Source organism: Macaca mulatta, chromosome 10 (assembly GCF_049350105.2).
Source record: "Macaca mulatta isolate MMU2019108-1 chromosome 10, T2T-MMU8v2.0, whole genome shotgun sequence".
Lineage (NCBI taxonomy): Eukaryota > Metazoa > Chordata > Mammalia > Primates > Cercopithecidae > Macaca > Macaca mulatta.
This window is the reverse complement of record NC_133415.1, coordinates 101,922,599-101,939,823: the sequence shown is the minus strand read 5'-3', so window position 1 is coordinate 101,939,823 and position 17,225 is coordinate 101,922,599. Positions and strand designations below refer to the sequence as shown.

General features: G+C 45.1%; 1 protein-coding gene across 1 annotated transcript in view; it reads left to right on the top strand.

The window, feature by feature from the left end:
• The window catches only part of STAU1 (staufen double-stranded RNA binding protein 1), a gene marked incomplete at its 5' end in the record, with an annotated part of 81,605 nt that extends 68,267 nt beyond the window's left edge, over positions 1-13,338 (top strand). Inside the window, 8 exon segments of the mRNA NM_001266308.1 lie at positions 1,875-2,087; positions 3,216-3,359; positions 6,260-6,406; positions 7,978-8,053; positions 8,290-8,609; positions 9,138-9,260; positions 10,829-10,914; positions 11,819-13,338. Coding sequence (NP_001253237.1) covers positions 1,875-2,087; positions 3,216-3,359; positions 6,260-6,406; positions 7,978-8,053; positions 8,290-8,609; positions 9,138-9,260; positions 10,829-10,914; positions 11,819-11,834 — 1,125 coding nt within the window. The 3' untranslated portion in view covers positions 11,835-13,338.
• Positions 13,339-17,225: the final 3,887 nt, after the last annotated feature.

The window sequence follows — 17,225 nt, the reverse complement described above, 5'->3', positions numbered from 1 at the left end:
TTTAGCCTCCCACGTGGCTAGGACTACATACAGGGGCACACCACCACACCTGGCTAATTTTGTTTTTATTTTTGTAGGTCAAGGTCTTGCTATGTTGGCCAGGCTTGTCTTGAACTTCTGAACTGAAGTGATCCTCCCACCCTGGCCTCCCAGAGCGTTGGGATTACAGGCACGAGCCACCCTGCCCAGCCTGATTTTTCTGTCTATGTGATTGTAATCACTTTCCTGATAATGTCCATGATACACAAAAGTTTTAAAGTTTGATTAAGCATGACTTGTTTTTTTTCCCTCTTGTTGACTGTGCTTTTAGTTTCATATCTTAAAAAACAGTTGCCAAACCCAGAGTCATGAAGATTCGCCCATGTTTGCTTCTGAGAATTGTGCATGTTAGCGCCTCTGTGTAGGTCTTTGGTCCATTTTGAGATTGTAATCGCTTTAATATGCAGCTGTTTTAGGTTCTTTTCCCATCTTTGTTGACTTAGTTTTATTTATTTAATATGTAAAACAGTAAATGCTTCCAGAAGTCAAAACTAGCATTCCCATCTCATCCCCTGTCTCTCTACCCTAATCCCTCACACCTGTTGTAGGTAACTAATTTCGTTGCTTGCTTTTTTTTTTTTTTTTGAGACGGAGTGTCACCCTTTTGCCCAGGCTGGAGTGCAGTGGCGCAATCTCAGCTCACTGCAAGCTCCACCTCCCGGGTTCATGCCATTCTCCTGCCTCAGCCTCCCGAGTAGCTGGGACTACAGGTGCCCACCACCATGCCTGGCTAATTTTTTTTGTATTTTTAGTAGAGACGGGGTTTCACTGTCCTAGCCAGGATGGTCTTGATCTCCTGACCTCGTGATCCGCCCGTCTTGGCCTCCCAAAGTGCTGGGATTACAGGCGGGAGCCACCGTGCCCGGCCCAATGCTTGCTTTTTTTTTTTTTCCCCTTTGAGACAGGGTCTTACTCTGTCCAACTCAGGCTGGAGTGTAGTGTTGTGATCTTGGATCACTGCAACCTCTGCCTCTCATGTTCAAGGGATACTTGTGCCTCAGCCTCCCAAGTAGCTGGGATTGCAGGGGTGCACCTCCACCCCTAGCTAATTTTTGTATTTTTAGTAGAGACGGGGTTTCACCATGTTGGCCAGGCTGATCTTGAACTCCTGACCTCAAGTGATCCACCTGCTTCAGTCTCCCAAAGTGCTGGCATTACAGGTGTGAGCTACCACGTCCAGCCCATTGATTTCTTTATCCTTCCTCTGTCTTTTTTTTTTTTTTTCATAAATGAGCTTATAAACATGTGTCTGTTATGTATGTGTAGATATTTATATAAAGTCCTTTTTTTTTCTTAAACTAAAGCTACCATACCATATACACTCTTTTGTAGTTTGTTTTTTTTTTTTTTTAACTTAATGTGTGCGGGGAATCCCTCTTTATCAGTGCTTAGAGATTTGTCTCATTCTCTTTTGTGGCCACATAGCAGCCAGTATTTAGTAGGCCTAGTCCTGGCTGGAGGCTCAGAGCAGATATTAAACTTGAGCATTTGTGCTGCATTTGTTTCTGGGCTTTGCTGGGCAAGCTTTCTTTTTGCCAGTTGCACTGGACCACACTAAACTCAGGACAGCCTGCGAGCCTGGGGCATGGGAGGAAAAAGGTCTTCTTCTTTCATGCCTGACTGTTTGGGACTCACCAGACTCAAGAGCATAAACCAGTTTGAGAAGTAAGAAGAAAGGCGAGAAAGCATTTGAAATGATCCCTGCTTCATTTCATTTAGTAGGCCTTGTCCTTGATTCCCCTTCCCTTTGTCTGTGTGAAGTGTGCCAGCCAGTGTGCCTTGCAGCTTTTAATAAGTGTCTGTCCGCTTTCACTCAGTCTTTCCCTCTGAAACAGGTGGCCCGGGAGAGTGGCCCACCCCACATGAAGAACTTTGTGACCAAGGTTTCGGTTGGGGAGTTTGTGGGGGAAGGTGAAGGGAAAAGCAAGAAGATTTCAAAGAAAAATGCCGCCATAGCTGTTCTTGAGGAGCTGAAGAAGTTACCGCCCCTGCCTGCAGTGGAACGAGTAAAGCCTAGAATCAAAAAGAAAACAAAACCCATCGTCAAGGTGAGAACTTTTCTGAACACAGAAGGTGTTTTCATGACCTATAGATGGTTGGGGGGTTTAGAAGGCTGGTTGCTGTCCCCGAGGTGAAAGGGGATGAGACCAACGTGTCACACCCCAGGCCTGCCAGACCCCTTAGAGGTGCTGCAAGAGCCACCTGTCAGGTAAGATAAGGACACTGTGCCAGTTCAGTAGGGGTACCTGCAGATGGGCACACACATCATCACAGCCCCGGCAATCACAGTGGGGTATTGGGCAGGAACGCCATGCCCGTCTGTGGGGCACGTGGTGAAATAACAGTGCCTCTGTCTCAGTGACCATGGTGCTGTTCTGAAGGTGGAGGAGATTTGTGCCAGGCAGGAGGCCCATGGCGGGAGGGTGGGAGTGAGACATTTTTCTGTGTGCCTTTTCTTTTGGATTTTTGAACCACACTAATGGATCTGTGAAAGCATTATATTGACCCCTTTCCCAACCCCAGAAAGGGGACATAATTCCATGGGGGACTTTGTGATTTTCAGTATATGTAATTTCGTGCTGTATCAAGATCCAAATTTTTCTTACATAAAAGCATACTGTGTATACCCTTTTGTTTCCCTTTTTTGCTTAATATAGCCTGGAAGTCACTTCTCTGATCAGCAGAGTGAATGAGGGTTCCTTGGCACAAAAGGTGGCCACAAGGAAGTAACTGGGATTCTGAGGTTCTTCTTGCCATGTGGCATCAGCTTGAGCTTTTTTTAAAAAATGGTTTCTGGATTTTGAGTTCTTTTCAAGAAAATTGGGAACCCATCATAGCTCAGACTTTTGGGGAGTTGTAGGAATATTGGTTTATGTTTTTGCTGTCCATTTACTGTCATATGTTGAAATATGTTAAAAAGCAGCCGTTGCAGTAATAGTGATGCTTCGTTATAGTGAAATGTTGATGTTGGTTTGTTAAGAACTTAAAACCACCTAGAACAATCATACAAAATCAAAGCATCTTTTCATTTTCAAAATGTTAAATTAAAAAAAATGTAATTCTGAGCCATTAGGTCAACCCAAAATCTCTTATCTCCTCTCTTATCCTGATCTCTGAGTTGACCAAGTTCATGGAATGAATAACATTACAGAGTTTCTGCCTTGTTTGTTCCTCAGCCACAGACAAGCCCAGAATATGGCCAGGGGATCAATCCGATTAGCAGACTGGCCCAGATCCAGCAGGCAAAAAAGGAGAAGGAGCCAGAGTACATGCTCCTCACAGAGCGAGGCCTCCCGCGCCGCAGGGAGTTTGTGATGCAGGTGGGTCAGCATGGATGATGGGCGCCTCTTCCTCTGACCACGTCCAGCCTTGGGGGCTGATGGCGGTTCAAGGCCTGGACACCTTCATGAGGAGGCTGGATCCTGTGGCCATGTTCTGCCAGCAGCTGTGGTCCTTATTTATTTATTTATTTATTTTATTTATTTATTTATGAGACAGAGTCTCACTCTGTCGCCCAGGCTGGAGTGCAGTGGTACAGTCTCAGCTTACTGCAACCTCCGACTCCCTGATTCAAGTGATTCTCCTGCCTCAGCCTCCTGAGTAGCTGGGATTACAGGCACGTGCCACCACGCTTAGCTAATTTTTTGTATTTTTAGCAGAGATGGAGTTTCGCCATGTTGTCCAGGATGGTCTTGATCTCCTGACCTTGTGATCCTCCCACCTCAGCCTCCCAAAGTGCTGGGATTACACGCGTGAGCCACCGCACCCAGCCAACTGTGATCCTTATTAAGACCTTGTGGCTTGCAATAATTTGACAGCTTAAACATACCACAGAAATCTGTAAAGGCTACATATCAAAGATTAAGTTGTTTATCTTAATGCTTAAAATAAACACTTAGTACATGTGAATGTAATGTCTGCACACCAGCATTACTGCTGTGTGCACTGGTGGGAATGTAGGTGTGTTGCACCGAAATTTGGAAGAAGAGAGTCCTGGGGTGGTGGGTGCTGAGTGAAGTTTTTCTTCATTACATCTCGTTGAAGGTTTATGACATTGCTCTTTTCCAAAGGTAAATTTTGTAAGTAGTATCAAGAGATCCGTTCCTCTTCCTCCTAATTCTTGTGGAGTCTGGAATCCAGGGTTGCCTCTTCCTTAGATTGGGTGACACTTCAGATTAGTATGGAATATTTCTTTGTACTTAGCTTATTAAGTTCAAAGCTAAGTGGTCATTTCACATAGGCAGCTTAACTTAATTGTGATTTGAATTTAAGTGCTTTCTGATGTAAGACAGAATTCTTATCTCTTGTATAGCAATGTATAACTTACAGAGTTGACCTTGTATGTTTTACCTATGCAGTCAGAAGGTAGGAAAAGAATGATCAAGGAAATTGCAGTTTGCTGAGAGCATCAGTAATTTGCCCAAGATGAAATAGCTGGTAGATGGCTAGGTTGGAATTTAGTCCCAGGCCAGGGAATGGTTTCTTTGACTCTCTGAGTCTTGTGACCTGGGCTTTCGTTTTGCCAGGTGCCTGTTATTACAATCAACTTGGAAGGGGGTTGTAAGCAGTGATGTGCTGGAACATGTTTAACATCCAGCTCTTGGGGGAGGGTGGTTTGGTGGAAGGAGCTGAATATATGTATGTTATATATATACATGTGTGTTATAAATTTTACTGACACAAAGGATGTGTGTTATAAATTATACTGACATGTATACATGTGTTTTATAAATTTTACTGACAGGATGTGTAGCACAATTTATAAATCATATATAATACACTTTATTGTAAATTTCATACATATTTCAGTGTGACAGTCACCAACGATAGTTTCGTAAAATCAGACAACACATAATGGTTTATTACTATCCAGTTCAGCAAAGGTGTTGCTCATGTCATTGACAAATCTATACTTTAGATTTAAGATTTTGGTTCTAGCATGAATACTGGTTGAGATATATATAATATATAGAGTTTTTTTTGGGGGGGCGGTGAATGGAGTCTTGCTCCATTTTTTTTGGGGGGGGGGTGGGGGTGAATGGAGTCTTGCTTTGTTGTCCAGGCTGGAGTGCAATGGCACGATCTCGGCTCACTGCAACCTCCATCTCCCGGAGGAGGGAGGTCAAACTCCTGACCTCAGGTGATCCACCCACCTCAGCCTCCCAAAGTGGTGGGATTACAGGCGTGAGCCACCACGCCTGGCTGGTTGATATTTTTTATTTATGTTAACAGGTAAGATGAAAGAAAGTAAAACAGGCCGGGCTTGATGGCTTACGCCTGTAATCCCAGCATTTTGGGAGGCCGAGGCAGGCAGATCACTTGAGGTCAGGAGTTCAAGACCAGCCTGACCAACATGGTGAAACCTCGTTTCTACTATAAAAATACAAAAGTTAGCCAGGCATGGTGGCACACGCTTGTAATCCCAGCTACTTGGGTGGCTGAGGCAGGGGAGTTGCTTGAACCTGGGAAGTGGAGGTTGCAGTGATTGATCCAAGATCATGCCACTGCACTCCATCCTGGGTGATGAAGTGAGACCCTGTCTCCCCCAAGAAAGAAAAAAAGTAAAAACAATGAAGACATGTAATATCACTCATTTGTAAATGATATGAGTGGCTTCTCTGCTAAATTAGATAATAATTTTCAAAGATGGGAAGATATTTCAGTTTTTTGTAATAGTTACAATGTAATGGCTACAGACTTCTCATGCTTTTAAGATTAACCTGCTTTATTAGCCTTTTCATCATTGTAGGTTTAGACAATCAGTAAACAACTTAATCTTTGATATGTAGCATTTGTATGTTTCTGTGGTATCAATAGTCTCACTATGGCTGATTTCAAGCTCTCAACGTGATACTTTCGATCGCAGTGCTCAGAAGAGATGTGCAGTAGTTCACCATCACAGACTGTTTCCATCGTACAAATGCAATAGCCGGAAAGACCCTCGAACACAGATAATTATAAAATGCAGTCAAAAATTACCTCTGTTAAAATAATTATCAGCTTATGTAATTAAAGGTTTAATACTAGCTATGTTTAACATCCAGCTTCCCAAACTACTGACTGTTTGATAATTAGCTCCCACAGACGAGGAGGCCAGGTTCGGGGCACTGCTGTTATCTCGCTTCTGACCATAGTTGGGTTATTTTGCTGACACACCAATTCCTGCCTGGTGGTGGTTCTGAAGGTTTAAGCACTGGTCTGTTTTGACTTCTTTGTGCAGGTGAAGGTTGGAAACCACACTGCAGAAGGAGCGGGCACCAACAAGAAGGTGGCCAAGCGCAATGCAGCCGAGAACATGCTGGAGATCCTTGGTTTCAAAGTCCCGCAGGCGCAGCCCACCAAACCAGCACTCAAGTCAGAGGAGAAGGTGAGTGTGTGGGCTCTCTGATTGCGAAATGGTCTCTCGCCTCACCTTAGGGAACTGGGGCACCTTCAGGGGCAGGCTTCAAGGCAAGGCTTCATCCTCCCGGCAGTTCAAGCAGTCCTGCTGAGCAGTGTCTCATCCATTTGGACCATAAGGTGCTCAGAGGGGCCTCGCATGTCCACTGGCCCCAGTAGGCTCTGGTTAGATCGTGATTGTGTCAGTATTTTTGTGGTCTGGGGACCCTTTGTGGAGGGCAGCTTGCTCCTCTCCATTCGTAGGATGGTAATTAGGATTGAAGTTACTAAGTGTGATTTGCACTCTAGAAATGAAGCCCGTGTGAAAGATTTATAACTGTTAGGCTTTCGTTAATTGTGGAACAGACAGTTTTTTCTGGGAAAATAAGATGGTATGACAGCAGAGACAGGCCAAATCCAAAGTTTAGGTTTGGGATTTCTTTTTTACTATGTGAGTTAAATATCAGATGAAAATAATCCCCTGTGGAAAATTCACGGCCAGGTGTGGTGGCTCACACCTGTAATCGCAGCACTTTGGGAGGCTGAGACCTTGAATCCAGGAGTTCAAGACCAGTCTGAGCAGCATGAAACCCTGTCTCTACAAAAAATTAAAAATCAGCCAGGTATGGTGGCTTGTGCCTGTAGTCTGAGTTACAAGGCTGAGGTGGGAGGATTGAGCCTTGGAAGGTCAAGGCTGCAGTGAGCCATGATCATGCCACTGCACTCAGCCGGGGCGACAGACCCTGTCTCAACAACAACAAAAAAGGAACGTAAAAAGAAAAATTCTTGTCTGCCAGAAGTGGTAAGCAGGACCTCGGCAAAAGCCAAGGCTGATCTTCTTTCCCGTCACTGTATGGTCCTGGTGAGATAAACTTGAAATCAAGCCTAATTCATTGATGTCTGCCAGTCGTATTGACAGTGAGAAACAGCTTCAGTCGTGGCCAGTTAATAACTGACTGAGACCCCAGATACCACCAGTATAGATCTTAGACTTGGATTTTGAGTTTTTCATTTCAGAATCTTATAGGACATTCATAGTGTCCTTTGTTACTTCGTAGAAAGGTGAGGTAGTGTTTGACAGAATTCTTAGGTAATAACATTTTCCCCATAAGGGTGTTAATTTTGGAATGTCACCTTATTTTTTAATTGGATATCAGCTCCAGGAAATATTCTTGATTTATTTGTTTAGCTTCAGTCTGAAAGCTTCTTTCCCCACTTTGGTGGGCTCTACCGTCTAGCATCTCTGCTCTTTCTGGTTAAATGCTTCCCGTCTTCCTGTGGGTGCAGAGTGCAGCTCAGCATTCACAGGTTAGTGCACTTTGTTAGATGCTCTTTGTGGGCAGGGGTGTGGGCAGGAGGGTGCGTTAGGAGAAGGAGGCAGGCTCTGCCCAGGTGTCTGTCAGCGTGCCAGTGGTCAGGTGGGGCAGGGTTTTTCTGCCGATTGCCTCAGTTATTGCTGATTGGATTTTATGCAGGTTTAGACAGCAGGAGCTAATTTTTCAATGATCTGATTTATGCTCATGCCTTTTTTTTTGTTTGTTTGTTTGTTTCTTTTTTAAGACACCCATAAAGAAACCAGGGGATGGAAGAAAAGTAACCTTTTTTGAACCTGGCTCTGGGGATGAAAATGGGACTAGTAAGTGTGATCTTAATATCATCTTCCTCTGAACGTGATTCTGGGATTTGCATGGGTCCTGAATGACAGCAGGAGTCCAGCCAGTGAGGTCCTGCATGCAAAGTGTCTGTATCATTCCCCGATTCCCTGCGCCGCCATGCATGGCAAGGGGAGGGCCAGCGTGGGGTTTGATGGTGTCATCGCGTTTTTCCAGGCTGTGGATGTGGATTCGTGTTTACCGTGTGTGTCCCTCCCAGGTAATAAAGAGGATGAGTTCAGGATGCCTTACCTAAGTCATCAGCAGCTGCCTGCTGGAATTCTTCCCATGGTGCCCGAGGTCGCCCAGGCTGTAGGAGTTAGTCAAGGACATCACACCAAAGATTTTACCAGGGCAGCTCCAAATCCTGCCAAGGCCACGGTAACTGCCATGATAGCCCGAGAGTTGTTGTATGGGGGCACCTCGCCCACAGCCGAGACCATTTTAAAGAATAACATCTCTTCAGGCCACGTACCCCATGGACCTCTCACGAGACCCTCTGAACAACTGGACTATCTTTCCAGAGTCCAGGGATTCCAGGTAACTGTCAGGCTTGAGCTGTGATGGCTGTGCCTCAGGACAGTCATCCTTTGGCTTCTCTCAGAAAATGAACTTTGGACTTTGTTTCTTAAATCAGGGATGGGTTGGGGAGCAGTGGTGGAAGGGTGGCAGGGAAGGAGGTATAGAAGTATTGTAAGCATATGTGGTAAGAGAAACATCTTTATCCTTTAGTAATATTTCAAAATGCAAGCCAACCCTAAAAACAAAGCTTCTAACCACTTGCAGTGTTGTAAATTTGGATTTCAAAGAACGGACTCATCATGCTGACACCTTCTGCCTGGTGGGAAAGGATATGGCTTCTCCCAGTCTAGGGCTTCTGAGCAGACACCTAGGTTCCTGGAAGGTTCTGGGCTGACAGAGCAGGTCTTGGTATAGCCACAGTCAGGCTGAGTTGGAGAGAAGAGCGGGTGATCTCCTTGCTTGTGGGGCCCGGAGCTGTAGCCCTTCAGCCCACTCATACTTGCTGTTCCCTACCCTACCTAACCTCAGCTCTCTTTTCCTCCTTAGGTTGAATACAAAGACTTCCCCAAAAACAACAAGAACGAATTTGTATCTCTTATCAATTGCTCCTCTCAGCCACCTCTGATCAGCCATGGTATCGGCAAGGATGTGGAGTCCTGCCATGATATGGTATGTCACACCTTGGGTGAGGGATTAGGGTGTTAAGTTGTGTGTTTATGTGGAGCCTGCCTTGGTTCAGCTTGTTACTAGCCTGAGGAATGTGGGAGAAAGATTCTCCCATAGACTTTGAGAACAATTAATTCTTTGATAGTGTTCATATTTTTTAAGACTTTTTGTCATAACTGCTTGGATTGATTTCTCACTCTTGATCAGAACTCATCAGCTTTAGTCCACCTTTCCCTTTTCCCTGCTGGTCTGGAGGGGCGACTGGGATCCTGCAGCTCACCTGGAGACTGCACTCACTTCCTCTCTCACCAGAACAAGGAACTGCAGGTCCATGTTCTGGCAGCTGTAAAAACCACTTGCTTTGGTGTTCTATTCAGATGAAATTACTGTTATAAGAAAACTGAGATGGGGCCGGGCGCGGTGGCTCAAGCCTGTAATCCCAGCACTTTGGGAGGCCGAGACGGGTGAATCACGAGGTCAGGAGATCGAGACCATCCTGGCTAACCCGGTGAAACCCCGTCTCTACTAAAAAATACAAAAAACTAGCCGGGCGAGGTGGCGGGCGCCTGTAGTCCCAGCTACTTGGGAGGCTGAGGCAGGAGAATGGCGTAAACCTAGGAGGCGGAGCTTGCAGTGAGCTGAGATCCGGCCACTGCACTCCAGCCTGGGCGACAGAGCAAGACTCAGTCTCAAAAAAAAAAAAAAAAAAGAAAACTCAGAAAAGGAATTGATCAGATTAACAAATCTAAGCAAACTGTGGTGTATTTACTTGATGGGACATCATGCATGCATGAAATTAATGTCTCTGGGTGGGGTGCGGTGGCTCACGCTATAATCCCAGCACTGCGGGAGGCTGAGGCGGGCGGATCACCTGAGCTCAGGAGTTCGAGACCAGCCTGGCCAATGTGGTGAGACCCCATTTCTACTAAAAATACAAAAAAATTAGCCAGGTGTGGTGGTGGGCGCCTGTAATCCCAGCTACTTGGGAGACAAGGTAGGAGAATCGCTTGAACCCAAGAGGTGGAGGTTGCAGTGAGCTAAGATCGCACTACTGCACTCCAGCCTGGGCAACTGGGTGAGACTCTGTTTCAAAACAAAACAACAAAACAGTGTCTCTGAAGATAACGTAATAAGAAAAATACATGATAGGCCGGGTGTGGAGGCTTACACCTGTAATCCCAGCACTTTGGGAGGATCGCTTGAGCCTAGGAGTTTGAGCCCAGCCTGGGCAACTTAACTTAGTGAGACCCTGTCTCTGTAGAAAGAAAAATACATGATAGATTTTTGTTAGAAAGCAGGATATAACATTTATACAGTCTGGTTACCACAAGGCTAAAAATACTAGAAGGCAAAATACAACATTTTCAGAGGTTATGATTCAATGAGGTAACTGAGTATTTTTTAAATTTGTATTTTAAATTAAAAATTCAAAGTTTTATTTAGTAGTACAAGAGTTTAAGAAGTTGCCACCTGTTTGCTGGGCAGCAGGAACTCTTGCCTGCCTAACCAGTGTATCATGCTGTGGTCCCAAGTGATGGCTGTGGCTTTACTCTTCTTTCCATCCCCACTAGGCTGCGCTGAACATCTTAAAGTTGCTGTCTGAGTTGGACCAACAAAGTACAGAGATGCCAAGAACAGGAAACGGACCAATGTCTGTGTGAGTGCACTGATGAAGGGGAGGCACTGATGATGGGGAGGCTGCCCCTCGTTTGTGTTGAGTTCACACCATCTGCTGACTCAGCGGGGAAATATTTGCCTGAGTTACTTTCTGGCCCTTTTGCCTGAAAGGTTTCCAAATTCTCTGGGCAGAGAGCTCTACTTTTAAAAAACATTTTGAGGCTGGGCACAGTGGCTCACGCCTGTAATCCCAGCACTTTGGGAGGCCGAGGTGGGTGGATCATGAGGTGTCAGGAGTTCAAGACCAGCCTGGCCAAGATGGTGAAACCCTGTCTCTACTAAAAATACAAAAATTAGCTGGGTGTGGTGGCAAATACCTGTAATCCCAGCTACTCGGGAGGCTGAGGCAGAGAACTACTTAAAACCTGGGAGGTGGAGGTTGCAGTGAGCCAAGATAGCACCACTGCACTCCAGCCTAGGCGACAGAGCAAGACTCTTTGTCTCAACAACAAAAAAAACCTTTTTACCTTTTTGAGTCAGTCATACCTTCACATGGTCAGAGCTCTCTTTTATTTTACAAGGTACAATCTTCTCCTCAGACAGCCCCCATCCCATCCCTCCTATTCTTCCCACTGCCTCCCCCATAGATCACATTTTTACTAGTTTCTCCTGTATCTTTCCTGTATGTTTCTTTATGCAAATATAGACATATATTTCTTCCCTCATTTTCTTCCTTTCCCCCCGCAGAGATAGCAAATACACACACTCTCCTTGCTTATTTTATTTACTGGCATATCCTGGGAAAACTTTTGTTATCATAAACTGGGGCTTTTAGTATTGTATATTGTACTTCCTGATGCTTGCCAATTTCTTTTCATTTTTAATAGTACTTTAATTCTCTTACATTTCAAAACTAGCATCATTTTCATTTTTCTTCCTTAAAGGTGTGGGAGGTGCTGAACCTTTTCTGGCCATGAACCATTAAAAAATCCCAACATATATACTGAAAATACTGAAACTGCTTTGAAAATTTGGAATTTCTGATACCTCCAGTGGGCCGAGAGACACGGTGGGTAAAGGATGTGGGCAGCAGCAGGGAAGACAACAGACACGAGGCGGCGGCTGTGGCCGGGCTGGACTGTGCTGGGGTTGTGACGGCCACTCGGTGACCTGGTGGTCCCTATGCAATAGCAGCTGCCTGTGGGGAAGAAGGGCTGCCCAGCCAGCTGGTTCTCCCGGGACACCAGCAGATCCACACCCTGGGCACCTCCGTGTTTGGTCTTTTTTTCCCCCTGTGTGAAAGAAGAAACAGCATGACCCTTTCTCAGGCTGGCTCACTCAGACACATTGGGACAAACCCTGGACAGCCATGCCAGAGAGAGGCCTTTGACCGGCCCCAGAGCTAAAAGCACCAGAGAAAATCAAATGCTTCCTACTCAGCGTGACCCAACTTTTCTAGCGTGCTATGGCCCCACCACCTCCTGCAGTACCCACACCATCACCACTGCTTTATCTTCCAACAGTGATCTGTATTCTTAGTTTCATTATTTTCTTTTGATTGATATGACACTATATAAAATTTTCATTTGAGAGTTTCTCAATTGTATCTAGTTATATAGCACAGTTTGGAAACTTGTCTGAGACTGACTTTATCAATAATCTAACCGACAAAGATCATATCCATGTGTATGTGGTTAGATATTTTTATTTAATTGACTAACCCAGGACAATTTCAGTGATGCAAATTGTGTGCCCTCTGGTTCTGCTGAAACAGTCCTGGACTTTCAAAAACCTTGAATAAGTCTCCCACAGTTGTATAAATTGGACAATTTAGGAATTTTAAACTTTAGATGATCATTTGGTTCCATTTTTATTTCTTTTTTATTTTTGTTAATGCAAACAGGACTTAAATGAACTTTGATCTCTGTTTTAAAGATTATTAAAAAAAATTGTGTATCTATACATACAGCTCTTGAGGACTTAGCTTTCACTACACTACAGGATATGATCTCCATGTAGTCCATATAAACCTGCAGACTGATTTTCCAGAGTGCTCGATACTGTTAATTACATCTCCATTAGGGCTGAAAAGAATGACCTACATTTCTCTATACAGCTGTGTTGCTTTTGATGTTGTGTTATTGTACACAGAAGTGTGTGCACTGAGGCTCTGCGTGTGGTCCATATGGAAAGCCTGGTAGCCCTGCGAGTTAAGTACTGCTTCCATTCATTGTTTACGCTGGAATTTTTCTCCCCATGGAATGTAAGTAAAACTTAGTGTTTGTCACCAATAAATGGTAATACTAAATTTTTTTTGTTAATTTATTCTCAAATGCCACTACTGCTAGGTTGGTCCCCTCCCAACTTGCCCCTATCCTTTTTTTATTTTTAAGAAAAAACTTTGTAATGCTTGTGATTCCATCTGGGCAAAAATCTGAAGATCTGAAATAACTTTATATCAAACCATTGATCAATAAACAGCTACTAATGAAGTGTTTGGTCCTGTTGAGCAGTAACTAAAATAAGGGAAGATGTGAGTAAGGGGATGGAAGCTCGTCGTGGGGGACCAGGGCCAGCCCCTGCGGGAACCGTTGCTGCCTCTCAGGCATGTTGGGTACCTGGATGTAGGGACTTGGGCCCCGTCCAGACCTGACATTGCTACCCAAAGAAATGACCCCAAGGATCTGAGGGGAGACTGCCGGACACTTCCCAGGGCACCCTCATCTCTCACCATACTGAGTACTGAGGAGGACATGCGTTCCAGCCTGGTTGAGGGGTGGGCTAGTTGGTTTTCGTTTCTTAATTTTAGAAGAAGTGGAAGAAGATTGTAAAGGTTTCACTATAAATCCAGCCGATGAGTGTACTGCCAGAATAATTGAAAGTGATCAGAAGGTTATGGAAAACGCTAAGGGCAGAAGGAAATGCAACATTTTGAGGATAAAAGCAATGAAAGGAGAAAAAGTGTCTTTACATCTTTAGAAACAACAAAAAAAGGATTCATGGACCTGTGACTCACATCACAACCCTCCCCCAGACTGAAGGTTCTTCGAGCAGCTGAGCCTGGGGCCCTGACTTGATGCACTTTCGCAGGGAGTGTACGTGGTGGCAGCGACACTGGAAGCCGACCAGTGTGATCTTTTGTGTCTCTGACTTGTTTATAAAAACTCATTCTGGGCACTCCATTGAAGAAGGGGTGGCCTGAGGCAACTTTGGTAACACACTCAAATTAATTGAGCATTAAGTTTAAAATATTACAGTAAAAAAATTATAGTTCAAAAACAGTAAGTTTTTCTTTAATTTTTATTTTTTGAGACAGAGTCTGGCTCTTGTCGCTCAGGCTGGAGTGCAGTGGTGAGATCTCGAATCACTGCAACCTCCTCCTCCTGGGTTCAGGCAATTCTCCTGCCTCAGCCTCCCTCCCCAAGTAGCTGGGATCACAGGCATGTGCCACTGTGCTTGGCCAATTTTTGTATTTTTAGTAGAGATGGGATTTCACCATGTTGGCCAGGCTGGTCGTGAACTGACCTCAAGTGATCTGGCCGCCTTGGCTTCCCAAAGTGCTGGGATTACAGGAGTGAGCCACTGCGCCTGGCCTAATGAGTTTTTCCATGAGTAGCTTTGCATAGTAAGACATTACAATATAGCTTTTTTTTTCCCCCCTTTTTGGGACAATATCTTGCTCTGTCATCCAGGCTGGGGTGCAGTGGCCTCAAGTGATCCTCCTGCCTTGACCTCCCAGAGTGTTGGGATTACAGGTGTGAGCCACTGCGCCCAGCAGTATATAGCCTTTCTTTACTACATTTTTTTTTTAAAAGACAGGGTCCTGTTGTCGCCCACACTGGAGTGTAGTGGCATGATCACAGCTCAGTGCAGCCTTGACTGGGCTCAGGTGATCCTCCCACCTCAGTTTCCTGAGTAGCTGGGACTACAGGCACATGACACCATTCCTGGCTAATTTTTTTTTTTTTTTTAAAGAGAGAGTTAGGGTCTCACTACATTGCCCAGGCCGGTCCAACTGGGTTCAAGAGATCCTGTCATCTCAGCCTCCCAAAGTGCAGGTGTAAGTCACTGCACCTAGTCCTTTAACTTTTAAATTTTTATTTCAAAGTGATTTCATGGAGAAAAGGTACATTCTACTGAAATTATTGTCTCCCTCTGGCTCCCTCTCTCTTCGAAATTTAGATATTCCCACCCCCCCCAAGTCAGGGAGTGCACGCTGCGTCCAGTCTGTGGACCCCATGCAGATCTCGCCAGCTTTCCTAACAGTATCTTGTCCTTTCCGGGTCCAGGGTCCCTGTCAAGAGGTGTGTGTTTCCTTTAGTTTTCTCCTGTCTGCGTCAGTCCTCTCGGCTTCTGTTTCACTCCTAGTGGGGTGAAGTCTCCAGGCCTCTCTGTAGTACATCCTCAGCCTGGGTCTGGCTGATGGTGACCAAACCTAGGCAGCACTTTTGTGGCAGGAAAGCCACAGAAATTACGCTGCGCTATTCTTTGTATGTCACTCCAGGGGCACAGTTTGTTAACGTTGGTGACACAGGCAGATGGCTCCACTGTCAGGTCACACTATGTCTCTTGTTAATCAAGGAGTGTTTTGTGGGGAGGCATCCTCAAAGCACATGACCAGCCTGTTGTTCTCCAAACCTTTACCCTCCATCCTTGTCCTTCATTGACAACTCCCATCTGAATCCACCACCACTGCCCATGCATGAGCCTCCATGTCCACTGTTCCCTCTGCCGACACCCCGCCCCTGTGTGGAGAAGCCTTCCCTCCCCATTGATTCGTTGTGTCAGCTAATGGACTCCTAGTTTGGGTCGCAATCCATTGCAACCATTTATTTGATGTTCATATTACCTCAAATTTGGACATCAGAAGACCTGTCAAAGTGACTTTTGTGTCCTTTTAGCATGTTTAAAAAATTGTGGTAAGACAGAAAATTTACCATCCTATTAACTACTTTTTTTTTTTTTTTTTAAACAGCATCTCAATCTGTCATCCAGGCTGGAGTGCAGTGGTGTGATCCTGGCTCACTGCAACCTTGATCTCCTGGGCTTTCCTCCTACCTCAGCCGCCCGAGTAGCCGGGACTACGGGTGTGCACATCCATGCCCAGCTAATTTTTTTTATTTTTAGTACAGTTGAGGTCTGGCTATGTTGCCCAGACTAACCACTTTTAAGTGTACAGTTTATTCATAATGTGTAGCCACCACAATCCAACTCCATAACTCTTTTCATTTTGTAAAACTTAAACTGTCCCCATGAAACACAAACTCCCCTTTCTATGCTCCCTCTGGCCCCTGGAAACCACCACTTGTCTATGATTTTCATTCTAGGAACCTCCTGTAAATGGAATCAGACAGTATTTGCCCTTCTGTGGCTGGTTTATCTTACACAGCCTAATGTCCTTAAGGTTTATCCATGCTGTAATATGTCAATATCCTTCCTTTGTTAAGGCTGAGTAATATTCCATTCTGTGTATTCCATGTTTTGCTTATCAATACATTGTCAATAGACACTTGGGGTTGACTCACACCTGTAATCCCAGCACTCCACATCATCTGAGATCAGGAGTTCAAGACCAGCCTGCGGGAGGCTGAGGCAGGAGAATGGCGTGAACCTGAAAGGCGGAGCTTGCAGTGAGCTGAGATCGCGCCACTGCACTCCATCCTGGGCGACAGAGCGAGACTCTGTCTCAAAAAAAATAAATTAATTTAAAAAAGGCATTTGGGTTGCTTCCCCATGTGAATATTGGTATACAAAATCTTTGAGACCCTGGTTTCAACTCTGGGGTATGTACTCAGAAGTGGAATTGCTGCATATAATTTTTTTTTTTTTTGAGACGTGGTCTCCCTTTGCTGCCCAGGCTGGGGTCAGTGGCGCCATCTCAGCTCACTGCAGCCTCCACCTCCCAGGGTCAAGTGATCCTCCTGTCTCAGCCTCCCAAGTACCTGGGATTACAGAGGCCCACCACCACACCTGGCTAATTTTTGTATTTTTAGTAGAGACGGGTTTCCCCATGTTGGCCAGGCTGGTCTTGAACTCCTGACCTCAAGTGATCTGCCCGCTTCAGCCTCCCAAAGTGCTGAGATTACAGGCATGACCCACTGTATGCCTGGCCTGATTCAGCCATTTTTCTAAGGAGCCTTGGTTCCCTTTAGTAGAAGACAGCATTTAGAAACCAAGATCTGGATGCTCTGAGGGCTTACTGCTACTGGGGTGTTGTTTCCAGACCCCTGTAACGGACAGGAAATCTATGTGTGTATGTATCTACACAAATCTGTCTGTATGCATTTGTATACTCAGGGTTCTTCGTATCCTTCCGTCTGTGTGTTCTCAGTGCATTCTCCAACACTGAGA